The following is a 27,060-nucleotide window of genomic DNA, read 5'->3' on the forward strand; positions in this document are numbered from 1 at the left end:
ATTATCACACTTCTGGCCACATAGCGCTGATATTCACTGCACATGCCCATATTAACGTTTTCCAGCCAGGTGTTTTCCTTTTCCCATTCTTCCCTTTCTCTGAGGGGAACAAACATTGCTGCTCTAATGCTGGGCTTACACTGTGCAGTTTTAGGCCCATTTTGAGCCGATTTTTGAGTGATCGGACCGATTTTGGCCTGCATCGTGCGTCGTGTAGTATACGTGGGGTAACGAGAAGTGATTAACACCTCACGACCAGCTCCCGATCATCAATCGCTCGTGAGGGTGTCACCACAGGCGCTCACACTGCTCGCGCGCAAACACGTAAACGTCGGTGAAAAAGACGGAGCAGCACGGCTGTGCAGCGTGTGATCTGGACACAAGCGATGGAGGCACAACTTGTAGAACTTTGGAAAGCTCATCCGAGCCTTTTCGATGTGGCATCACAAAATTATCACGACCACAACAACCGTGAAAATAGTTGGATTTACACTGCTGCTCAATCACAGCTGCCTGATCATGTTTTTCATTAGCAATTTAGCAAAGTTGATGGTGGTGGTGTGTCTGTGTGAGTGAAAGACAGAGAGAGCGAGCGACAGATTTTCTGTTATAACCTTCATGTTATGGAGGCACAGTGTGAGCACTCAGGTCTCATCAGAGCATCGGGCGGTATAGTGTGAGACCTGCATCGTGACCTACGAACTTCTAACCCCTGCGAGTCAATCGTGCAGTTTGAGCAGGAGCTGAATAACGTGACTGAAAAAATCGCACAGTGTTTGCCCAGCTTTAGGTGTACTGTCGTCCGAGACTTGCACCGCAGTGTCGGCGTTTGTTTCCCTGTTGGCCATGCTTCTTGTTGTGGTCATCTGTTGTCTTCCGGTATTTTCTCCGCAAGCGACCTTTCCTCGACCAATGAGATGAGCGGTAATCTGAATTGTCATACTCGAATTGTCATAAGTGTGCTGTCAGCTCATTGGTCACAAAGCAGGAGAGGGGCTGGGAATTATGTTTTCAAACAAAGCGTTAATTCCATTAACATTTATAGACTACTTTTGATTCTCACTGTATTACGGGACAAAGTGCGTCCCTTATTAGCTCAATACGGGACGTGTGCTTTTGTTTCGAAATACGGGACGATTCCGTATTTTAAGGGACGGTTGGCAACCCTAGTCTGCAGAGATCTGAGCAAGAACAAACGCCAACGACTGAGTGACAGGGACTCTGTGTGTGTGTGTGTGTGAATCATAGCAAACACTGAAAGGCATTTCTTGGACGCAGTAATGAGTTTTGTTTGCTCAAAATAATTTCCCCCTCAAAATGCAACATTTGTTCTTGCAACAATTATTTTACACGCACAAACAGAAACGACAGTATAGAAACAGCAGATGGCGCTGCAGGCGCGGGGGAGGGTTTCCATCCGGGTCAACTGTCGTGGCCGTTTAGCACAGCGTCGCTGCTGGTGAGTTAACGTCACCCCTCCCCATTTTTAAAAAAATAAATAAAGTAAATGTATTTTAGATGTGCCGTGTCCAGACAGCAGGGATCCAGTTCTCGGGTTGAGCTCGCCTCTCAACAGCTGCTGTACGTGACGTCCTAATGTTATGCCCGTTTGTAGTCATCGGCAGGCCTCTTCATCACGTTTCTTTACGTGATCTCCATCTTTCCCAGTGTGACCGTGGGCAGCGTGGCCTGGTCCCCTCCACCTCAGCAGTCATGTGCCGCTGCTGGATGACGTATAAGCGTTAATGCTGTCAATGCAAAGCATTAAGTTTGAACCTCAGTCTCTCTGGTTCTGTTCACTCTGTGAGAAAGCTGCCTGTCAGTAGTGTCCACCCTCGGCTGCCGTGAGCATGCCAGCTACATTTGATTAGGTTTGAACGGCTGCTGTGGGGCTCGGCTCAGTGTTGCCAACTCCTCCGTAAGGAAAATCGCTATTGGCTGTCCAAAAAGTCGCTACTAGTCGCTAAATGACGTCATCACCTAATTTGTATAATTGGTCATGCTAATGTATTTGTAACCTACGCTGTTGGAGAGAGAAATAACATCGTGGAAGAGACAAAGTGAGTAAAAAACGTCCTAAATGCAGTTAGAATTTATTTAGAACTACAAATTAAATTTCTTTTAGCAATTATTGTTTTTTAATGCCACAATTCCAACCCTGATCCTCTATCCGGGTTTGGACCGGCAAAAGTGACATCATTTGCAGTTCGGACTCACAGATGTGAACATCTCCTGCAGCGGGGGGAGGACTATCCTCCGCCCGTGAGCGCTTTAGCACGGGTGAGGTGCCCACGGCAGCACCCGCTGCTTGTTGAGAGTAAGAGCAACACGCCCTTTCACATCAAAAAGTCGTCATAAATAAGTCTCCAAGAACAACAGAAAAAGTCGCCAGATTTGTCGCTAGTCGCTTTTTGGAAAAAAAAGTCGCTAAGTTGGCAACACTGGCTCGGCTCAGTTTCCCAGCCCGAGTTAACCAGAGCCTGTTAACCCTGCTTTGTCTCTAAACTCGCGCTTCTTTCAGGTGAGCAGGTGACTGATCTTCAGTTCCAGCATTAGATTTGATCATCCATGCAGGAAATCAGTTTCCATCATGAGACTGTGCTGTCAGATGTTCACATGCTCCGTCCCGGTGGACGCCACCTTATGACACACCTCAACAACGTTGGTCAACCTGGTGTGTATAATGATGTCACTGTCACAGCGTCATAATACTGAAGCTGTAGGTTGTTGTGACTAAGAATACGTTTCCTGTTAAACTTTGTTTTTGTTCTCCCAGAAGTTTCAGCTCATTCTGATTTTTTATAATTAGTGAAAAACAATCACAAAAAGAAAACATGACAACTATTATGAAAGTGTTTGGAGTGATTTTAGTCAAACTGCCAGTCCTCAGTGGCAGTTCACTGTTCATTGTGCTTTATTTTTGCTGCTGTGTACAGAATCCGTTGTCCACAACGTGACAATGACCAAATCAGTGTTTTTAATATGATTATAGTATGTACATGTTTTAAATGACAAAAAGGTAAAGCATTACTCACTTGTTTGTGACATTTTTTACTTGGTAATTGATCGAAGCTGCTAAGATGAAGACCTGAGCGAAATAAAATGTCAAAATTGTCATTTGAAAATTCAAATTCAAAACATGTCAAAATGCAAATCATCTGATTGTTAAACTTGTACTGAATATGTGTTTTTTCAGTATGTATACTTGTGTACTTTTCAGTCTTCATGTCTAGGTTCGTGATCCTGGCAGAAAGATGTGACGAGCCAGGGAGTGACTTAAAACATGAAAGTGAAACCAGCCAAACAGTCAAACAAGCCACTGAAGAACCTGATGGAGAGGACAGAAAAGTAGAGTCGCTCTTGGATTTCGATGGAGATCTTGACATAATACATCGGTATGCAAAAACATTTTCTCAGTCAACTATTAAAAGCTGCTGGTTTGCTTGGGAAGGGTGTCATACAGGTTAAGACCATCCATATACTATTTCAACCTCTTCAGATCGTTTGTTTTATTAATGTGTTCATTATCATTGTGTAGAGTGCAGAAAATGTTACAAACCTAGTAGAGCAACTTCATCTTTACCTTAGAAATCGGTGTGCAGCGACAGATTCATAAGTTGTGTGGAAGAACACAAAACATTAAATTAATTAAATAAACATTAAATAATCAAACATTAAACTCAAACTCCGACCCATCTGCATATTACTGCTCAACTTGCTGCGTGGACTCGGTGGGCATTGTCACTGTGGGCCCTGAATTCACTTTGTTGGGTTATGTGGAATGGGGGTGACTGCTGAGCCGGTTGTTTGCTGGCTTTCTCCTTCCAGGGATAGTCTTCTACCTCCTGACCCTCCCTATCCCCACTGTCTCATACAACACATCACTCAACATGTAAAGTGTGAGTGAGGGGGGGTCGTGGGTTGCGTAGGTTGTAGCGTGTAGGGCCATTCACGTGGCTGTGCTGGCTGCACTGCGCACTAACCCGCCCCTCCTTTTTAATTGCTCCGTAGTCATTACAGTTCAGCACACAGACTGAACGAGTCACCTGGATAAGTGAGGAAACTTTTCTCCCACTGAAAACTTTGTCTGTCTTTTGTTTTAATCCATTCATCATCATCATCAAACCAGAATGTCTGTATTACATAACAAAGGGAGAGTATATGGTCTGCAGTTCCAACTGAAATGCACAGAATGAGCTGTGTTTTTCTTTTTTGCTTCAGAAGGGCTGTCCTGGTTGACACGCCTCTGCAATGTTGCGTGGAGATCAGGGGCAGTACCTGTGGACTGGCAGACCGGGGTGGTGGTCCCCATCTTTAAGAAGGGGGACCGGAGGGTGTGTTCCAACTACAGGGGGATCACACTCCTCAGCCTCCCTGGGAAAGTCTATGCCAGGGTGCTGGAAAGGAGAGTTCGTCCGCTAGTCGAACCTCGGATACAGGAGGAACAATGCGGTTTTCGCGGAACACTGGACCAGCTCTTTATCCTCTCCAGGATACTTGAGGGTGCATGGGAGTTTGCCCAACCAGTCTACATGTGTTTTGTGGACTTGGAGAAGGCATTCGACCGTGTCCCTCGGGGTGTCCTGTGGGAGGTGTTGCGGCAGTATGGGGTGTCTGGCCCATTGCTACGGGCCATTCGATCCCTATACAACCGTTGCAAGAGCTTGGTTCGCATTGCCGGCAATAAGTCGGACTCGTTCCCGGTGGGTGATGGGCTCCACCAGGGCTGCCCTTTGTCTCCGGTTCTGTTCATAATTTTTATGGACAGGATTTCTAGGCGCAGCCAAGTGGCGGAGGGCTTTCGCTTTGGTGGCCTCAGAATCTCATCTCTGATTTTTGCAGATGATGTGGTTCTGTTGGCTTCATCGGGTGAGGGCCTCCAGCTCGCACTGGAACGGTTCGCAGCCGAGTGTGAAGCAGCGGGAATGAGGATCAGCACCTCCAAATCTGAGGCCATGGTTCTCAGCCGGAAAAGGGTGGAGTGCCCACTCCGGGTCGGGGATGAGTTCCTGCCCCAAGTGGAGGAGTTCAAGTATCTCGGGGTCTTGTTCGCGAGTGATGGGAGAAGGGAGCCGGAGATCGACAGACGGATTGGGGCTGCAGCTGCAGTAATGCAGACGCTGCACCGGTCCGTCGTGGTGAAGAGGGAGCTGAGTGTAAAAGCGAAGCTCTCAATTTACCGGTCGATCTACGTCCCTACCCTCACCTATGGCCACGAGCTGTGGGTAGTGACCGAAAGAACGAGATCGCGGATACAAGCGGCAGAAATGAGCTTCCTCCGAAGGGTGGCTGGCCTCTCCCTTAGAGATAGGGTGAGAAGTTCGGCCATCCGGGAGGGGCTCAGAGTAGAGCCGCTACTGCTCCACATCGAAAGGAGCCAGCTGAGGTGGTTCGGGCATCTGACAAGGATGCCCCCTGGGCGCCTCCTGGGTGAGGTGTTCCAGGCATGTCCCACCGGGAGGAGGCCCCGGGGCAGACCCAGGACACGCTGGAGAGATTATATCTCTCGGCTGGCCTGGGAACGCCTTGGTGTTCCCCCGGATAAGCTGGAGGAGGTGGCTGGGGAGAGGGAGGTCTGGGCCTCTTTGCTTAGGCTGCTGCCCCCGCGACCCGGCCCCGGATAAAGCGGATGAAGATGGATGGATGGATGGCTTCAGAAGGACATTTTAGATATATTGTTCAAACCGTGTCAGCTCAATTTTTATAAATTTGGTGTAAGATGATATTCCTGTTTTGCCTTTCAGGAAATAGTTTGTTGGTGAAACAGTTTCTTTAAAAAAAATTATTCTTAGATTTCTTGACATCCTTTGGATTGACACTGTAGGCCTAGATGTTGATTTGCTGTTATATTTTTGTTAGAAATGCAAATTATTTGTGTAGTGCGTCAGTGAAATATGATTTTGAAGGATTAAAAGTGTGTTTAGGAGAGTTGTTCATAATCTAATAATCACTAGCAACTATTAAAGCAGACCATATATTCTCTCAAACCACACTTTGCAGAACAAGGACCGACTCTTGAACATGATGTCCTTATTATTCCAGTTTATCTTCTGTGTGATGACAACTTGGAACACACAGTGGATTCCATCATACCAGTGTTTGTTTGTGGAAGTCTGCTGTGTTTGGTAGAACTTGGTGTTTTTAATAAAGACATTTCTGGGATCTCATTTCCCCCCCCAGTCTATCAAAGTAGTAGGCTTTGTTAAGAAAGAAGGGTCCAATCACACCATGCACTTCTAATGGTGTAGATTTTTACATACAACACACAAAAGTACACCCTGAGAGGTGTAGTGAATCCAGGTGTTTCAGTTGCTTCCATGGTGACAGGTGTATTAAATCAAGCACCGGGGCACGCAGACTGCTTCTACAAACATTCGTGAAAGAATAGATCACTCACAGGAGCTCAGTGAATTCTAGTGTGCTACCATAATAGGACGCTACCTGTGCAACAAGTCCAGTCAGGAAATTTCCTTGCTACTAAATGTTCTACAGTTAGCTGTTAGTGGTATTACAACAAATTCTTCATAAATGTTGGCCCTGAACTAGCAGCGGACATCCCGTGTCATAAAAATGAAAATATCAGTAATATAAAATCAAATCCCTTTTCACTGTTCCTCTCAGCTACAAATGAGCAAGAAGTAATAAATATCACATTAAAATGTAAAAGTAAGTCTTCAATGGATTATCATGACATAAATATGTCTGTAGTTAAACAGGTTATTCTGAATATTGTTAGTCCCTTAACATATATCTGTAATTTATCATTTCAGTCCGGTTGTTTTCCAAAAAAAATGAAAATTGCAAAAGTAATACCACTATATAAAAGTAATGACAAACACAGTTTTACCAATTATAGGCCTATTTCTCTACTGCCTCAATTCTCAAAAATTCTAGAAAAACTTTTTAATTCAAGATTAGAAAAATTCCTTGAAAAACATCAAATAATTAATGTTGGTCAGTATGGTTTCAGAACGCAAAGAACCACTTCAATGGCGATAATTGAGGCAGTAGAAGAAATTACTGATACACTGGATAAAAATAAATATGCAGTTGGTATTTTTGTTGACCTCAAAAAGGCCTTCGACACAATCAATCACTCAATTTTACTGGATAAATTGGAAAGATATGGTATTCGAGGGAAAGCTGGTAACTGGTTAAAAAGTTACCTAACGGGTCGGGTACAATATGTTAGCATAGGGCATTACCACTCAGAGAAACTTGGTATTACATGTGGTGTTCCCCAAGGGTCAGTGTTGGGACCAAAACTTTTCAATGTATACATAAATGATATTTTTGATGTTTCTCAAGTACTTAAACTCATACTGTTCGCAGATGACACCAACATATTTTTCAGTAGCGATGATTATACTGATCTTGTAATGACTGTAAACAGGGAGCTAAAATTAATAAAAAAATGGATGGACATAAATAAATTATCATTAAATATAAATAAAACTAAAGCAATGTTTTTTGGTAATTTAAAATATAATATAGAATTACCAATTATCATTGAAGGTGTACCAATTGATAATGTGAGTGAAAACAAATTTTTGGGAGTCGTAATTGATAACAAAATTTCATGGAAACCCCACGTCAGACACATAAAAACCAAAATTTCTAGAAGCCTCGCAGTTTTGAACAAAGTGAAACAATTCCTTGATAAAGATGCACTTCGTACTCTGTACTGTACCCTGGTTCTTCCATATCTTACATATTGTGTGGAAGTGTGGGGAAACACATATAAAAATACAACTAATCCATTAGTCACAGTACAGAAACGAGCACTGCGTATTATTCACAAGGCTGGTTATCTAGATCATACTCACAAATTCTTTCTTCAGGCAAAGTTACTTAAATTCCAGGATCTGGTTAATTACAATACATCCATAATTTTGTATAAAGCTTTTACTAAACTTTTACCGGCAAATTTACAAACTAGATTTGAAATTCGAGAAAAGGTTTATAATGTGAGAGGCTTTGGAGAATTCAAATTACCCAGAACTCGAACAACCCGTAAAGGTTTTTGTGTGTCTGTATGTGGTGTGAAAATCTGGAACAGTCTGAGTTTACAATTGAAACAATGCAAAAATATTCATAGATTTAAATTTCTCTCCAAACAGTTGGTCTGGTCACAGTATACTCAATGATGCTTTTAGTGTGCTCTGTAATGTCTGTTCTCTTACCATTGCTGGTATGGATTCCAAAAAAAAAAAAAAAAAGTGTGCGTATGTATGTACATATATGTACATGTGTGTGTAGATATATATGTATGTATATGTATGTGTGTTTGTTACTTGTAGTTATTACTGCCTGTTACCTGTGGTAATGCAATTTATAATTCATATATTCTGTATTCAGTTATGAAGGCTCTAATTGTTGGTTGCGAGCTGCCGCTTAGATGCTTGTATGTGCCCGGGGCTGTTGATGGGTCTGTATGCAATGATGGGCGTAGCTGCGGGAAGTTTATTGTTTTTTTTGTTGATGAGTGAGTATAGGGGTGGGATTTAATAAGTTTTCTTCGTCCCACTCCTTTTTCAGGCAATTTTTGTTTTTTGTTTTGTGCATTTTATGTCCAATATAGGTATTTGTTGTGCCTGAAAATGAACAAATAAATGAAATGAATAAATGAAATGAAAGTGGAAGCGATCCGAAACAACTGCATCTCAACCACGAAGTGGTAGGCTTCGTAATCAGAGAGCAGGGCAGTGGGTGCTTGGCCATATTTTGCTCTTGGTTTGCCAACTTGCCAGAATTTACCGCTTCAGACATCCAAACTTCATGTGGCGTTTAGATTAGCTCGAGAAAAATGTGTGGAGTGGGTTTCCATGGCTGAGCAGCTGCATCTAAGCATTACATCATAAAGTCCATAAAGATATGGATGAGTGAGTTTGGTGTGGAAGAGCTTGACTGGTCTGCACTGACCTGACCTGAACCTGATACAACACCTTTGGGATGAATTAGAGTGGAGACTGTGAGGCTGGCCTGCTTACCCAACATCAGTGCTTTGTAAGGAAGCTTACCAGAATAAAACCTTACCAGAGGAGTCGAGGCTGTTAAAGCTGCAAAGGTTGGTTTGACAAAATATTAAACCCTGTGGATTAAGGATGGGATTGGGTTGTTTGTGAAGGATCAGTGACACAGAATGTGGCAGCCACAAGGTTAAGTCTGGATGGCCTACAAGCACATGTTAAGTGAGAATTTTTTCCCAGCTGCTGCTACTGTTTGCAGGAAGGCCTGTTGGCTCCTGTTGGCCCTTTTTGTCCACTGTTGTCTGTCATGTTCAGTCGGTTCCCTCCCACGTGTCACCGCTGACACTGGAGCCTCTCCCAGCATACTTGGGTATCTACTGGCAGCAATATGACGTCAAACGCAAAACATTTCTTTGTCACTTTGGAATGAATCGGATCGCTGCAATGGTTTTCAGAGTGAAGGACTTACATCTGATGCGATCTTGGAAAAACAAAGCAAACCAAAACTAAATTGCAGGATCCACTTTATCCTGAAAAATAAAAAAAATGTTGCTTTCTGGTGAAACTTGTGCCAATATGGTGTGGGGGCCACTTGGGAATTTCAGGTGGCATGCGTAGCTGCATTCACTGCTTCTTGCTTTAAAGGCTTACTGATGCTCACATGGTCTGAAATCAGACGTAGGAGTCACCTCGACCTTTCATTTCCCCCACATCAGATTTACTGGCTGCCCACAATTACTCCAGGATATCCCAGTTCTGGAGAGTCTGGTGTCAACTGGCAGTAATATTTTCTGTCAGACGGGTCCTAAACACCTCATTGCAATGTTTTACCCCTGGAATGTCAGTTTCTTCCCAGTGTCTGTATCGTTGCACTAATTTTAGCCATGGCCCCGATTGCTTTGTTCAGTTTTGGAAAGAGAAACATGTATTCTATGAAAACAGTTTTGTCCAGTCAGAATTAGGATGGATGGAAACTTGAGGCGACTGTTGTTGTGATTTGGTGCTATATAAACACAATGAGTTGAGTAGAATTACCCTGGCTGCACAGTTTCCTGCATCTCTGTACCATTTTTATCAAACCCCACTCATCAGCTCCCTCGGACCCTTGTGCTGTAAGATGTAGTGAGTTTGTTTCTATGTGATCAGATGTGTCTGTGTGTCGCTGTGCAAGCTTCACCAGTTCATCACAAACAGGAAACTCAGCAGTCTGTTGGAATCTCCACTCACACGCATACAGCACCGGATCATCTGCAACATTTCGTTCACTCGTGTTAAATCAAGCAATCTCTCCCTGACATGATGGCAGTCAACTAGGTTACATGTCTAATCTTAACCCAACAAGCTGAAAGGACAGATGACAACAGAATGTTTCAAAGATCCATATAAAAGATTTCATGTAGTATTGTTCAATCATTAGAAAGCAGCTTACAATTTTATTACCCACTAAGTGTATTGACGGTAGCACCAGAGGCTACTAAATAGTCAACCTATTGTCCTGCAACCTGGAGAGTTACCTCTCTGTCAGCAGTTGCTGAACTCAGCATTTAAGCTTTTCATTTTTAACAGTGATGAGAGACATGGCCATGTTCATGACCATAAGCTAGTCTTCACTGCATGTGTGTGTGTCTGTTAGTAGGCAGGTTAGTGCATTTTGTGTGTGTGTGTGTGTGTGTGTGTGTGTGTGTGTGTGTGTGTGTGTGTCATCATCTTCTTTTTGTTGCTATGCCGAGGACCATTCTCTCTCTCAGCCTCCAAGTCAGTTGGCCTCAGTCTCCTGCTTTTCAGGACAGTCCTGAGCCTTCATTGGTCCTCCAGGTTCTCTTCTGCTGCTGTCGCCACTCCCACATCCTGCATTGCTTCATGGTTGTGACATGTACATTGTCAGTTTTTCTTCAGCTTTCTCTTCCACAACCATTTTAACTCCACGTGTTGCACATCTCAAACTCAATCTTTTAAAGTCCATTCACACACAGTGATTTTGAAGCCTCTGATTTAGAGGACAGCTCTCTATCCATAGTAGAGTTTGTATATGCTGCTGCTCCTTTAAGGTCGAGGGCAATGCCGCTATCTGGCCACCTGCTGTTGACTCTTGATGTCAATGAAGTTGCTCTGGAAGTGTATTGTGCCGGCTGGGGGAGTGGTTGTTGCTGAAGCTTGTTTTCCTGGGTCATCTGGCATCGAAACCAAACCGACTGTCTGAGAAACATTGAAGGAAGGTTAAAACCTTTTCAATATCAAAGGTTGTGTGAGTACAGTCTTGTCTATGGGAGTGAAATGTGGTTGGGAGTGAGATTCCCACCATCATGTAGGCACCAGCTTGATAACAAAGCATGTTGTACCCTTGAGCAAAGCTTGCAGTCAGTTGTTTTCTCGTCTTCATACACTCTGTGTTTGTAGAAGAAAGTTACAAATACATATCAACACTACACAGGTTAGATGAGGTGAGAGACAAACACCACACATTAGAGCTGGGCGATAGAACGATAACGATATGTATCGCGATATAACTTTTACTCGATAGAGAAATTAAGCTATCGCGATAAACTTCGCCGCTCTTGTCCTCTTAAAAAAAAAAAAAAAAAAAAAAAAGGTCAGCCAATCCAAACTAAGTAGCGCAGAGCCGAACCAATCACAGCCGCAGCGTCACGTCACGTGACTTGTTACGTACAGCACAAGTGCCAAGCCGCACGTGTGTTTGTTTGGGAAGCAGCCAGCGGGTAATGGAGGAAATGAGTGTGCCGACTAGAAAAATCAACCGAGCGTGACCGAAGAGAAAACAGATGATGGTTCCAATGCCGGAGAGATTGTCGAACGGAAGAGCCATAGAAGCTCCGTAGTGTGAAGGTATTTCGGCTATTTCAAGTCTGACAAAAAACAGAGTAGCGTGCACTGTAAATTGTGCCGAAAGCAAGTCTGGAAATACAATAAACTGGTGCATGCGTCACACTGCGCGCCACGTTATTGTTTCGGTGAAATGAATTTCTACAATACTGTTAATTCTACTCTCTGCAGTGTTTAAATGCTTACATATACACACAGTTACTGTCCCTCCACACATACGACTCTGTTCTGCTTCTATGCCCCAGCTTTGTTTACTTTTTCCCACCGAGGCTTCTAGACTTCTGATTGGCCAACATTTCTGCACGGTTAGGAATCTAGCGCCACCTGCTGCTTTGGCATGTTCATAGCAGCGTTTTCCTTCATTTCTGCCTTTATGTGTGGACGGGATTATTTTTTAAAACGAAAACGGAAAATCTCCGTTTTCAAAAATACCCGTGTACGTGTGGACGTAGCCTCAGTCTCTGACTGGAAGCGCTAATTCGTCATTCGGCTTTTGTCAGACTAAAGTAACTGTTAAAACTGTTTGAAAAGCTCAGCTATACAACAAGGAGAGATTGAGAATTTCCTTTTAGTTCTCAGTTTATTTGATATTGACAAAAGTTAGTCAGTTTTGTCTGTTCTTCTGTAAAACAAACTAAGATTTATTTTTAGAATTAATATTTTGTTTCTAAGTGGAATTGACAATTTAGTCTGTTTCGTTTGTTCTATTTTGAAACTTAAACGCTTTAGCGGCTGCCTTTTGTGTAGTTTGCAATATTTGCCTTTATTTATCTGAAAAAGTCTCATGTTCCTTAAGTACATCTACCCTGTTGAACTTATTATGGGAAATAAATATTTAAATAAAAACAAGCTGCTGATTATTTCACATTTTACTTGTGAGCAACGGCACATTTAAATCTTACAAATATAGTTATTTGGCTTATATCGTGATAGATATCGTTATCGCCTGAAATGAAAAAAACATATCGTGATATGAAAAAATCTCATATCGCCCAGCTCTACCACACATCTTCAGCTCTGTCTTGTGTCAGTGATGTGTCGTCATCTGGTTTGTTGTAGTCAGTAGACTTACATTAGTTTATGTCAGCTCACTAGTAGAACCAATAACTCGGGAGCCTAAGGACACTCAAACTAATAATAAGTTTAATGAGTTTTATGTTAAGAAATCAAGGATATACTGTCTACTTTCACTGTTTGTGTCTTTAGCGGTCATTGGCTCAGTGTTGTTTGGCTAGCTGCACTGAAACTGGAAAATCCAGCTGTTACCTGCAATGTTTGGATCAGTGAGGCGTCGCCTTTCTCACCCGACGGCACGGACACGGTCGGGGCTGAAAGCCGACAGCTCGCTGATTCTGATGTGTCGGCGGGTCGAGCTTTGTGTTCACGCCCTTTTTGCGCTGATTCTAAAGCTGCAGGTTTGATCTCTCGCTCTCGCTCTCTCGCTCTCTGTCTCTCGCTCTCTCGCTCTCTGTCTCTCGCTCTCTCGCTCTCGCTCTCTCTCTCTCGCTCTCTCTCTCTCTCTCGCTCTCGCTCTCTCTCTCTCGCTCTCTCTCGCTCTCTCTCGCTCGCTCTCTCTCGCTCTCTCTCGCTCTCTCTCTCTCTCTTTCTCTCTCTCTCTCTCGCTCTCGCTCTCTCTCGCGCTCTCTCTCTCGCGCTCTCGCTCTCTTTCTCTCTCGCTCTCTCGCTCTCTCTCTCTCTCTCTCTCGCTCTCTCGCTCTCTCTCTCTCTCTCTCTCTCGCTCTACTTCAACAACAGTTTCCTGTCTCTCCCCGGCTGCTGAACAAATTTAAACTTTTTAAAATGATTCAAAATGCAAAACGCTGTGTCTCTAATAAAACCTCTGTAACTTCAGAGGTGATGTTCATATGTTGATTAATGGTTTTCTTTCGTTTTTGATGTACTGCAGAATATTTTTATAAAATCCAGGCCAGGAAAACCACCTACATGTTTTTCTGTGTTTTATCTTCAGCTGCTTTGACACAAAGGCCTCTGCTGTGATGCTCACACCTGTGATAAAGTCTTGCGAGTGTCAGCTTCCTTTTTATTGATACAAAAATATGTAAATGTACTGATCTGAATTATAATATTTCTGACTGTGTGAGGCAAAATTTCCCAGATTCAAATCGAATTGAATCGAATCGATTCTAGAAATCAGTGACGATACCCAGCCCTAGTTACTGGTTCTGTTCTGTGAGCTAACTTAAACTAATTTATGCCAGTTTTTGAGAGCAGAGCTCCATGGTGTAAAGTAGCCTTCATACATGTAATGTTTCTTTTCCACTTTAAGATGATTTAAGAATAAAGGGCTTTGTTTAAAAAAGAAGAGTATTCCTTCAGTAATTATTCAAATTCCAAAAATAGCAGACCTACACTAAGACAAAAGAAATGTGCAGCTGTTCACATATCTGTAAGTAAAATGCTGTAACTTTTCTGGAGAATTAGCAACATAAAAATGAAAAATGCAGCTTAGTTATTGTTTTTTTCTGTTGATGAATGTGATATTTTGTTATTTCTCAGACCTCGGCCAAACCTTACAGAGGGCAGCAGTCGGGACTGGACTCGCCCAGTAGTTCTCAAACAGTCTAATGATGCAATGGAACAAGAAGAAGAGGGTCACTGGTTAAAAGATGTCATAAGGATTGGTAAGAATCTTGATTTTATATTGTTTCTTTTAAAAAAAAAACCTCATAAATATTATTATTGTTATCATGAGTGCAGATAGTAGAAAAATTGTCTTTGTATGGTAATAGAATTTGTAATTTAAAGAAAAGAGCTGTCCACAAAAGAGGAGCATGACATGTACCCAAAGCTGCAAAATGGAAGTCAAGGGACAGTATTCAACCAGCAAATACTGCAAACAGAGAAAAAGTCTAAAGCTAGTTTAACAAAACTGCTCTGGTGCGTCACAGTGGGCTCGTCACAGCAACACAGGCAGAGTAGATGATAAATGCTCTGGGACTTCAGGCCTGCCTGGTGGAATACAGTCTGGCAGTGCAGCTGAAGGGAAGCCTGGCAGAGCAGGTGTAAAGGTGACTTCAGGTGTGACTGGCCAGACAGGATCAGAGAGGTGCAGCCTGCTGGAGGCAGTGAGCAGCTACACTGCTACATGCACAGAGGATGCCACTGTGAGACCATCACTGCATGTGTCGACGAGAAACCCTGGATTACCAGTGAGGTGCGCTCACTGCTGACAGCCCGAGATGCAGCTTTAAGTGCAGGGGATGAGACTGCGAAACGCACCTTTGCAGAGAGAGTCCAGGGACACCTCTGTGAGACAGGAAACATCAGCATAGTGCTGTGAGCAAAGAAACCAGTTGTATCCTGATACCATCCCGTCGCATTGACAACAATGCTGATAAAGTGTTTTGAATGGCTCGTGGTCACCTGTCTATGCATGTGCAAGAACGTGTGTGTGTGTGCATGCGTGCGTGCGTGCGTGCGTGTGTGTGTGATGGGGTGTGTTTGTGTGACCTCCTGCTCACCAAAAGGATCATAAAAGCAGGAAGCTTACCACGCAACAAACAGATCTTTCAGATAGCATGTATCTACAATAAAACCAGTGTCTGGAGAGGTGGTCAGAGACAAAGGAATGTCTTTGATCCTACAGTTTGAAACAATGTAGAGATGGTAAGCATAAAAACATTTAACAATTCGCTTTAACATACCTCCTTTTTTTATTTTATTCTTTTGTAATTTTATTTAAACTGCACTTAATTTTGTTGTACTTGTTACAAAGAAAATAAAGATATTCTGATTACTTTAAAGTTTTTACTTACTGATCATTCGCACACATTTATTTACTTATTTAACTGTAAACTTTAGGTGAGGATTTAATAGTGATACGTCTGGGATGGATGAGTGTAGGGAGGGTTTGCATATTGTCTGTGTGTGTGTTATCATATTTGTTGCGCCTGGAGAAACGTCTCTTCATTTTGCTTGCACTACAATTGTATGCACAACAAATTGACAAAAAAGCTCGATTTGATCTCTAAGGGAGAGCCCAGCTCTCACTTCACCACAACAATTCAGTACAGGATCCGCATCACTGCGGACACCACCCAAATTCATCTGCCAGCAATGTTCCCTCTAATGTTTCATGTGTATGAGCGAACACACAAACTCCCTGAGCGATCCCACTGTGAGCGACAGCAGACGTGTGCACTGTGATCACGCCAGCATCGAATCCATCCAAGTTACATGTTTATTAAAATAATCAAATTACAGCATTTACATTTATGTTGGACTACTTTTAATTAACTGCTTTATCCCACTTACAATGAAAATTTAAATAAATCTTGTTGATGACCTGTAGCATGTTAACACTATTGGAAGTAAAAATAACTTGAACTCCAATTTTGAAAACACGACTTTCTGTTTTTTTGCTCTGACTGTATTATGAGTCTGTAACTCTGTCTGCAAAATACAGTAAATAATGACCAATGTTGGGCAGTTAATGATATAGTTACTTCTTCAAAAAAGTTACTGAGTTATGCAAACAGAGTTTTTTGCAGCTGTTTACCTAAAAATGCAGCCAAGGCGTTTTTAAACAAACATTTCAAACTATTTACAGAACAATCAGCTGTTCTGCATCAAATCTGATGCCACACAAATTATTTGTGCCGCTCCAAAAAATAATTTGTGTCCACTATGAGATGAAGGAGAACAACAGCCTGATACCTGCAGGCCTGACAGCAGCAGATGTATCACTGCTGCAACACCTGTAACACTCAGCAGGCGCCTCATTGTTCTGACACACAACAAAACTATTGACTACACTACACACTAACTACACACTAACTACACACTAACTACACACTAACTACACAAGATTTGTGCTAAACGTCTCAAATCTCTCACATCTCAGGCTTTCGAGCGTTTTCCTTATAAAACGCCGTTTTTACCGTTTCTTCCCGCAGTAAATATAAACAACGACAGTATTCAGGAAGAAAAACAAACATTGCAGATATTTTTATCATAACTCTGGTTTTACGTGGCCGATCAACACAATTTAAAAACTGGTATAAAGTCCACACTTTTTCCGTCAGTTGTTCCGTCTGTCCTGCTCACATCTCCGATGGTTGTACACGTTGTCATTAACGTGGCTTCACTCCACATCAGCCGCTTTGCTAAAACACCGGTGTCGGCACATAAGGACGCTGTCATAGCCGGTCAACCACGTTGATCAGCTGCGTATATACGAATGTGAATCGCATCATTGGCTGGACTGTGGGATAAGGTGGCCTCGTTCTGATCCCATACGGGAGCAGCCAGTCACTGACTAACACTGCAAAACAGGATTGTTAAAGTATTCATTTTAATTTCAATTCAGGTAGATTTTTTTTTGTGCGCAACGCAGATTTTCTGTGCGCAGAGACGTGCCAGCAGTGCACACGTGCGCAGCCTAGAGGGAACAGCCAGTCTCCAGTTAATTAAAAGTCGTCTAACATAAATGTAAATGCTGCAATTTGATTATTTTAATAAACCGTAACTTGGATGGATTGGATGGTGGCGTGACCACAGTGCACACGTCTGCTGTCGCTCACAGTGGTCCAAGGGACGCTCAGGGAGTTTGTGTGTTCGCTCAGACACATGAAACATTAGAGGGAACATTGCCCCTGAGATATTTGTACTCCACTTGGGCAGTAACTTGTTCCTCACCCAGAGTGAGCACTCACCCTGTTACAGCTGAGAAACTATGGACTTGGAGGTACTAATTCCCATTCCTGCTGCCTCACACTCAGCCGGGCACTTCTCCAGTGCAGGGAGGAGGTCACCACCTGATGAAGCTAACGCAACCATATCATCTGCAAAAAAATGAAAGGGAAAAAACCAAAATGAAATCCTGAGTGGAGACCCTTCACCACTCGGCTACACCCAGATATTCTATCCATAAAAACTATGAACAGAACTGGTGACAAAGGGCAGGCTTGGAGGAGCCCAACACGTACCAGTAATGAGTTTGACTTACTGCTGGGGACACAAACCAAGTCTCGCTACAGTTGTGTAGGGACTAATGGCCTGTGTGTGGCCAGATACCCCATATACTGAAGCAACCCCCACAGTATACCCCAAGTCCACAAAACACATGTAGACTGGTTGGACAAACTCCCTCGCACCCTTCAATACCCTGGGAAGGATAAAGAGCTGGTCCAGAGTTCCAAGACCAGGACAAAAACCACGTTGTTCCTCCTGAATCTGAGATTCAGCTTTGAGCTCTCCTCTCCAAACTGAGAAGTTTGATCCCTCTTTAGATAGAGCACACCCTCCGGTCCCCCCTGCACCACCCCAGACCTCCTCGCGACGTTGCACAGACATGTCAGCCAGGGCAGCCCTACAACCTCCAGAGGCTTCAGGAACTCAGGGCGAATCTCATCCACCGCACAGGCCCTGCTACTATACAGTTGTTTAACCACATCAGTGACTTTAAGTTGTCCCTCTTCCCCAGACTCCACTTCCCTTTTTTGATTACCCACCAAACTCCTTCCACTCCCGGGTTTTGTTTCCTCTGGACTCCCACAGGCTAAAATTTGATCATCTTCCTCCTTCTTTTAATCACATTTTATACTTGATTTTATTCTTTAAAGGTAAACTACTTTTATTTCCAGTTTGGCATCAAACTTGTTCAATACTCATTGTACAAACTGGATAATGGAACAGGCTCATGCTCTGGGCCCCTCACGTGTAATGCACATCTTCATGTAAATGACAGTAAAATGTTTTCGCCTGGTTTAGACAGCATCAGCTGTTAGAGAGCAAACTCACACCTGTCAGCACACATTTGAATTCATTTGAGTAGGACAGTGAAAATCAGAAATACCATTAAAAGACATGTTTGTAACTCTAGAACTTCAGCAAATTGCAAATGAATTATACTTCATACACAGACCAGCACCTGCACATGTTTTCTTTAATTTAAGACTAAATTAATGAAAAACAATAAAAATGAATAGTCTGACATCCTAGGTGATAAATAGACTGGACAGGTCCTTATGTAGGACTTTCTACTCTGTTCAAACGCTTTCTACTACAAGCCTCCTTAAACTCATATTCACTGTTTGTTTTTCTGCTCCATCTCCTGAGCCCATGCTGTTCACTCATTGACAGAGCTGTTTATTAAAACAGCTGCTGGATACAAACACACAAACTTTATCAGTCAGTTGACAAAGGAAGATGACAGTAGTATCATAACAGGGTCATGTCCACAGACCTGGAGACACGAGGAGAGTTTTTGGATGTGTTTAATAAATGTGTCCAATCTATTCACAGAGCACACGATGGCCACACCCATGGAGGATGTTGGCAAACAGGTGAGTTTATTCTACCCGGCCTGGGTTTGAGTCTGACCCGCAGCCCTGTGCTGCATGTCTCCCCCTCTCTCTGTTTCCTGTCAGTCTCCACTGCATCTATCTGATAAAGCCAGAAAATAAATTGGATTAGACGGACTTTTTGAAAATTGTCTACATCCACTAGTATTTATCTTATATTAATGGAAGTGTACCATGAAATTCTTTGCATAATCAGTTGGAGTCAAATACAGCATCAGCTCATGTCTTCTTTGCTCACGTCAGGTGTGGCGTGGGGCATTATTCATGGTGGACTTCATCCTCTCAAACCCAGTCATGTTCAGAGGAGCTACAGTCCTAGAACTAGGAGCAGGGACAGGCTTAACCAGCATCATCACAGCAACCATAGCTAAAACAGTCTACTGCACAGGTACGATACCTTGAAGCACGTACTCTTCTGTTGTTAAACTTAAACACTGCAAACAACATTTACAAACTACCAGCAACATATATCGGATGCTGAGTGCTCGCACTGTGGGCTTTGTTTTGTTATCCAGTGAAAGGAAAATAAAGATTGCAAACAAGGAGATGGGGGTTAGTGAAAACCACTGTTAGCTGCTGTGGGCAGTGCAAACTTACCTAACAGTTCGTTCTTATTTCACACTCTGTCCAGGACTTAGATCGAATAACAAATATTTGACTGTTTGTTTAGGGCTTTTTTTTTTTTCATTTTTGTTTTACAGATGTGGGAGAAGACCTTCTACAGATGTGTAAAAGAAATGTAGCGTTAAATAAACACATGCTGAAGTCTGCAGGTGAGAAAGCTGTCAAATCAGCTACTCATGGGTTCCCTCGGTGTACAGACCACACACACTGCTGGAGACCATGCAGCCAGTTTGGGCTCAGTATCTGTCCCAAGGACACTTTGCTGTAGCTCCTGAGCCACAGCCATGCCTTTTGGCTTTGGAATATATTTACGTAGCTTAAAAAATAAATAAATATATATATATATATATATATATATATATATATATATATATATATATATGTATATATATGTATATATATGTGTGCGCGCGCGTGTGTGTGCGCGTGCGTGTGTGTGTGTGTGTGCGTGTGTGTGTGTATATATAGTTATTAAAATTTCCATCCTTTCACTCTCTAAATCACATGACAAACTGCAAAGATTCATCAAACTTAATGCAATCTTGTCTCTCCGTCAGATCACGAGGTGAAAGTAAGGCAGTTGGACTGGCTTCAGGATGACCTGTGCACAGGTAACACAGATATGTCATTTTATAAACCAACACGCTGTGCAAAGATAGGTGTGGACACATTTGGACAATAACAGCACTTCAGAAAATGTTGCTTGGATACGCAGAGATGGATTGAGGAAAAACGGTGATTGTCTTTAGGGCTGTCTCCTCCCTTTATTCCATCCTCTAAAGCAGAGTTTCAGGAGACACATTTATATTCAACGTTTTGTCACTGTTATTAAGACCTGCATCTGACCAACCAATGCCTGTGCAAGCTTACCTCAGGGCCACATCTCAGAGGTCAGAAACCTTTGCTACCTTTACTGTGAAACTTCTTTCTAAGAATGTTCTTTATTCTTTATTACAAGTTTACTGTGACTGTAAGATTAGATAATGAAAAAAGACCAATCACAGTTATGTTTTATGCTTTTTGAGTCCTACTTGCATTATACAAAAAAGTAGCAAGCATTAAATTAGTATAGAATGAATGTTATTGTCAGAGTAAAAGTATTTATCTGAAGGTCTCTTTGAGTAAAGAAGGGAAATATCTCGGGTGTTGGAGGACTGGCTGTCTGTGTTTCCTTACACCAGAGGAAGCAGAGAGTCTGTGGCTTGACTCTGTGTTTGTAATGACAGTCACTGGGTCTGCTTGTGTTGCCTTGGGCTGCAACATGCCCAGCTTATACTCAAAGCCACCAGCTTCTAGGATTTTGGCAGATTGCGGTGAGTTGTGGAAGCCGGATCACATGCTGGCACCAGCTGGAACAGGCTGTAGCAGCTCCACTGCCCCAAGCAGGCGATAAAGGAAAAGAGCAGCTGTGGCTTCACTGTGGTCAGGCTGCTGTGGATCTTCATGATCAAAGTGACATTCATGCACTTGGAGCAGACCAGATGGAAAGAGAACATCCTCGCACTGTGCAGAGAGAAGTTGTGTGAAATCAACCTGTTGGTGGTAGATACCACCATCACTGGGGGTGAAGCCACTGACTAGGTTAAACGGCTGTACAGTGGCAGGGCCCCGGGGACATACTGCCCCAAGTGCAGGAGTTCAAGTATCTCAGAGGTCTTTTTCACAAGTGAGGGGAGCAAGAGAATAACGAAGGAACTGAGGTGGCGTCTGCAGTGATGCGATGCTGTACTGATCTGCTGTGGCACAGACAGAGCTGAGCATAAAAGCGAAGCTGTCAGTTTATCAGTCAGTCTACATTTCTACCCTCACCTATGATCACAGATACAAGCGTCGGAAATGAGTTTCCTTCAAAGAGTGGCTGAGCTCTCCCTCAGAGATGGGATGAGGAGCTTGATTCTTTAAGAGGAACTCTGATTAGAGCCTCTGCTCGTCCACGTTGAAAGGAGCCGGTTGAGGTGGTTTGGGCATCTGACTAGGATGCCTCCTTGGTGAGGTAATCTTGGCGTGTCCTACTGGGAAGAGGCCCGGGACTCAGGAGTCTGGACTCGCTGGAGAGATTCATCTCGTGGCTGGCTGGGAAAAATCTTGATTCCCACCTCAATGAGCTGGAGGTGGTGGGTGGAGTGAGGGAACACTGGGCTTCTCTGCGCAGAATGCGGCCTGCTTGACCGCAAAATGGCTGGATGGATGTAACAGACTTTAGTCTCCAGTTTGGATGTATGAGTTGATTGGTTAACCACCAATACACCGAACTAGAAACCAGTACGATAACTACTTTCCTTTGTCTGATCTTTGCAGATGCTGCTGTGGAGTTTAGTTGGACAAAGGAGGAGGTAGCAGATCTGAATAACACTAGCATCATAATTGCTGCTGATGGTAAGTCTTAAGGATGACATCTCTAAAAGATCAGAGCTCTTTTTCACCATGTATGCTCTACTCTGAAAGAGTTACTGAAAAAGGTGGGAAGGTTCTAGACAAGACACTGTGGGCAAACCTTTAAAATTATGTGCCTCACAGCGAGGTTTAAGCACCAGTTCGTTGTCAGAAACGCTACCATGCAAAGCCCAGAGTAGCACACAGTGTGAACTACTGAGATGCTGTATGTGGCAAAGGAGGCTCCAGACTGCTGAGCAACTGAAGCAACTCGTGAAGCGATTTGTAAAAAGCAGTTATTTACTGAGACAGTTTTGAGTTCAGACTTTAGAGTCATTTATGGAACCGTCAAATGCAGAAGCTCAGCAATAATTAGATTTCTTAATGTGTCACCAGTTTGTTATGATGATGATCTGACGGATGGCCTATTCCGAACACTGCACCGACTCTGCAGCAACTTTCCACACACCTGCACTGTCTTCATCTCCATTGAGAAAAGGTATGGTGAAAACATATATAGTATACCTGAGCATATTTGGCCTTATACACAGTGGAATGATCATGTTTCTTAAGCTGATAAAAATAGTGGGTCAGCCAACTCACACGAGAATGAGAAAATGTACAGGATTAATATTTCTCCCAGAGGTTCTGCAAGCAAACAAACTTTAAACTTGACTCAGCATGAAACATACAGAGCATTAACTTCCACCCAACTACGACGATAAATTCAATTGATTTTCATTTATGTGGTGCTAGTTCACCACCGTAGTCACCTCAAGGTGTTTTATATTGTTAAGTCAAGACTCTGTAATAGAAATCGCACAACAGGTTGGGTGTGAGGGTAAAGAAAAGCAGAACAACTGAGACAAAACACAAACAATGTGAGAAGATACACGGTAATGATATGCAGTAGTGGGAAGTGAAAGGAGGAAAAAAAGCTTTTTGTGCATTATGGGAAACCCCGAGGAGCGAACCGTCACTAAAGGAGGGTTCAGGGTCACCTGATCCAGCCCTGACTAACCTCCTAAGACCCGAACTCTTCCTCTTTGCTATTTGGGCTGATTGGGACCTGATGAATGTAAAAACAAAGAATTACCAGATTTTTTTTTTTTTACCTGATTTTTGTTTCTGAGAAAAATTAGATCCACATATGAGGACGTTTGTTTTAAATTTTGATAGATCAGTGGCAGCATAATGTCCTCGTAAGTGGAACTCAGGCCCTTGTAGAGCAAAATTTTGTATTTTGGTCTAAATAACCCAAAATGTGATGTCCACATATGTGGACGCAGGTCCTAGGAGGTTAAAAGTAGAGATAGTGTCTGTCTCCTGAATCCAAGCTGGAAGCTGGTTCCACAGAAGAGGGGCCTGAAAACTGAAACTTTATGAGAGGCTAAGAAAGTGTAACAACCACAGTAAAGCTGCATCAACACATGAAGCAGTTCTCAGCGTCAATGACATTGAGGCAACTTTGAGGTAAGAAATTGAAACAGCATCAGTAAGCGTGCTCGATGCTGCTGGTTGAGCAAGGACAGAGTAGAAAATACATTATTGGATCACCTCGTTCACCGGAGCCTGGGACGTGTCTCAGCTCTAAACCGATGCCCGAGGAGCTCGACTGCTGTGTAAGGCTGCACTCTGACCGCCGTGTTGGCAAAACAAAGGTTTTAAAACTCTGCTTAAATGTTCAAATAATCTCACTACCTCTACCAAAAATGTTCTGTAATTAACTTGACAACTTATTTAGCCGCTTCATATCACATGATAGGACTCCACCTTTGGCTAGTACACTTGCATTACAAGAGAGGGAGGCCACAAGTTCTCAGCCTCAAAGGGTACTGTGTGGATCTGTCCGTGATCTACAATTATAGCTGTAGTGTTCAGATGTTAAGAAGAAGAAATATACAAGGAATAATTTTCTTAGAATTTAAAACTGTCTGCAATACTGAACTGTTTATACCAGGCAAAAATGTCGAGAAGTTAAGCTATGGGAAAACTGTGGGCTTTCAGGAAATCTAACTCTACTTGTAAGTGATTCAGAGAACGCTTGGGAGAAAGTGCTGCTGTCAGATGAGACCAAAGTCGAGTTTGGCAACAGCCTGACCTGCTGTGTTAGAGGAAGAGAAATGCTGAGCCAGAAAACACCATCCCTTCAGTCCAGCACGGAGGTGGAGACATTATGCTTTGAAGCTGGTTATCTGCTTGGTCAGGGGTGGGCAACTCCAGGCCTCGAGGGCCGGTGTCCCTGCAGGTTTTAGATGTGTCCTTGAACCAACACAGCTGATTTAAATGGCTAAATTAGCTCCTCAACATGTCCTGAAGTTCTCCAGAGGCCTGGTAATGAACTAATCATATGATTCAGGTGTGTTGACCCAAGGTGAGATCTAAAACCTGCAGGACACCGGCCCTCACAGCCTGGAATTGCCCACCCCTGTGCTAGGTACATTATTTCAGGACAAATTTTCTGCAAAAACACAATGTTTAGTCTGTATAGATGTTACATGACAAGTCTGGATCTGGAAAAGTTGGGATTTTTTAATTCAATTCAATTCAATTTTATTTATATATATATATGTTTTGTGTCGCTGGTTTTTGCCACACGCTCAGTGTGTAATGGCTTTAAGGGTTAGCCTAACCCTAAGCTCTACGTTCCAAGGTCCTTTTTACTGCAAGCCTCATTCCTCCATTCACACGAGTGCTTTTTTCTGTACCTAAGCTAGCCTTCACAATCTCACACTATCTTGAATGTTGGCAAGGATGCTTTGACACCCAGGTTGGAGGAGCAAGGCCTCAAACCACCAGAGTTTTTCATTAGTACATATGATCCACTCTGTCTCCTGAGCCATAGCCGCCCCTACTTCTACTTTTTAAGTGACTATGTTTCTATCTTCAAGGATGAACTTCACCTTGCAGCACATGGATGTTTCCTGTGAAGCCTATGATCATTTCATCCACTGTATGAACCAACTTCAGGACCTGGAGAACGGACGATGTAGTTTCAGAGTCGATCAGCTCCCTTCTAACTTTGATCAGTTTATTTTATATGAACGTGTAGAACAACTGGTGAGTAAAACATTAGCCAACATAATTTGACCATAACTACAGTTTTATACACTAGACTGCCAGAAGTATTACCCATCCAAGTCATTGAATCCAGGTGTTCCAATCACTTCCATGGCCACAGGTGTCCTAGACATGCAGACTGCTTCTACAAGCATTTATGAAAGAATAGATCACTCTCAGGAGCTCGGTGAACTCCAGTGTGGTAGGATGTGCAACAAGTCCAGTCAAGAAATTTCCGCACTAGCAACTATTAATCAGTCAACTGTCAATGGTGGCATGTTCTCTGAAAGGGCAAATCATGCTTCTCCCTCTGGCAATCCGATGGATGAGTCTAGGTTTGATGGTTTCCAGGACAAGACGTTTGGTGAAGGGGGATTTATGGTGTGGGGTTGTTTTTCAGGAGTTAAATGAACTCGTTTTGGACAATTTAATTCTCCCAGCTTTGTGGGAATAGTTTGGGGATGGCCCTTCCTGTTTGAACATGACTGCACATGAGTGGATAGAGCAAGATCCATAAAGACATTAATGAGTGAGTTTGGTGTGGAAGAACTGACCTCAATCCAATAGATCACCTTTGGGGTGAATTAGAGCGAAGACTGCAAGCCAGGCCTCCTCAACCAAATTCAGTGTCTGACCTCAGAAATGTGGTTCTGGAAGGATTTAAACTAATTAGGAACTCAAGTTCATATGTGTGTGAATTCAGAGAAGCAAATACTTTTGGCAGTATAGTCTATATTAGCTATTTTTTAACCTTATGACACTGTTTGCAGTAACTTACTGTAAATGCATTTAAATGCACGTCAGAGTTGCTTTTGTTATTGTAGTACAAAGTGCTACTCCAGTGTTAATCTTTTGGAGACACTGTTGCGAGTGTCATATTGATTGATTGATACCACTGTTTGCAGTATGATATGCTAACATGCCGCTTACAGCAAGACAGTGTTTGTATTTAAACTGCTTGATAAAAGACAATTTTCCTCTTATGTTCGATTTATGGTACCAAAAGTATTTTTCATCATTTGGAATTCTCAAAAAGCAATTTTTTAACCATTTAAAAATAAATATACAATAACTTTTTTTTTTTGAAAATATAACATGCAAACAGTGAAAAGGTTTCATTTTTATCCAATACGGTTAAGTGGGTTTGTGATAAAGGATGACTTTCATCAAGTGGAATAAGTTGTTTATTTGTATGTTATATATATTTTTGCAGGAGCTGTGGAAGGTGACTGCGACTCCTCTTCCTTTTATGCCAGCCAGATCTGATCCGGAAGCATTTTAATGTTGATCTTGTACCAGCACCAAACCAAAGTGAAGAGAAACTTTCACCCAAAATTTGACCTAAAATATGTTTCAAGTTTACAGTTGATGTTTTAATTACATATATTTATAAAAAAAATATATGTATAAAATTAAATGTAGTAATCAAGATAAATATTGAAAATTAAAAAAAAACAAAACAATAAAAGTAAAAAATATTATTTTGTTTAAATTTTGCATTCCCTTGTGCAACTTTTTATCCTTTTCATCCTCATGTCAGTGGTTGTCAGTGTCTGGTTGGAGGAGCTTGGGAAGTGGAAGGAAGTGCTAACTGAGAAGTGGTGGGTCAGTTTTAGAGCCGATTAGATAGTCTTTGACCAAGAGACCAAACAGCAACGCTCAGTCATAGATCTTTAAAAGTCACCTTGAAAATGCTGCTTTTGGTCTCTGGTTAGGGTTAGCTTATGGATATTGTATATGGGGTTTTTTTGTGTTGATTAGCAAAAGCTGGCAATCTTTTCTAGTAGGATTCATAAGTTTACGGATGCAACAGGCACAGATAAGTGCTATTTAGTCCAAGGTGAAACACTAGAATTTCGCTCACGAAA

The 27,060-nt window shown here is 42.5% G+C and overlaps 1 protein-coding gene across 3 annotated transcripts; it reads left to right on the plus strand.

The window, feature by feature from the left end:
- The first annotated feature begins 1,381 nt into the window (after positions 1–1,381).
- On the plus strand, positions 1,382–26,684 carry LOC146710465 (methyltransferase-like protein 22). 3 transcript variants are annotated; one of them, XM_085453004.1, is made up of 12 exons: positions 1,382–1,459; positions 2,522–2,674; positions 3,221–3,395; positions 14,328–14,452; positions 19,077–19,117; positions 19,379–19,523; positions 19,837–19,908; positions 20,317–20,370; positions 22,058–22,135; positions 22,529–22,631; positions 25,024–25,192; positions 26,406–26,684. In XM_085453004.1, the coding sequence occupies exons 2-12, from the start codon at positions 2,569–2,571 to the stop codon at positions 26,472–26,474; spliced, it is 1,137 nt and encodes a 378-aa protein (XP_085309130.1). In that variant the 5' UTR covers positions 1,382–1,459; positions 2,522–2,568; the 3' UTR covers positions 26,475–26,684. The 3 variants fall into 3 exon arrangements, with proteins under 3 accessions (XP_085309130.1, XP_085309132.1, XP_085309131.1); XM_085453006.1 differs by lacking the exon at positions 1,382–1,459 and adding an exon at positions 1,501–1,581; XM_085453005.1 differs by lacking the exon at positions 1,382–1,459 and adding an exon at positions 1,885–2,060.
- The last annotated feature ends 376 nt before the right edge of the window (positions 26,685–27,060 follow it).

The sequence above is a fragment of the Copadichromis virginalis genome, linkage group LG4 (genome assembly GCF_057382275.1).
Source record: "Copadichromis virginalis isolate Kocher_CV1m ecotype Utaka linkage group LG4, C_Virginalis_male_GT1.1, whole genome shotgun sequence".
NCBI classification, from domain to species: Eukaryota; Metazoa; Chordata; class Actinopteri; order Cichliformes; family Cichlidae; genus Copadichromis; species Copadichromis virginalis.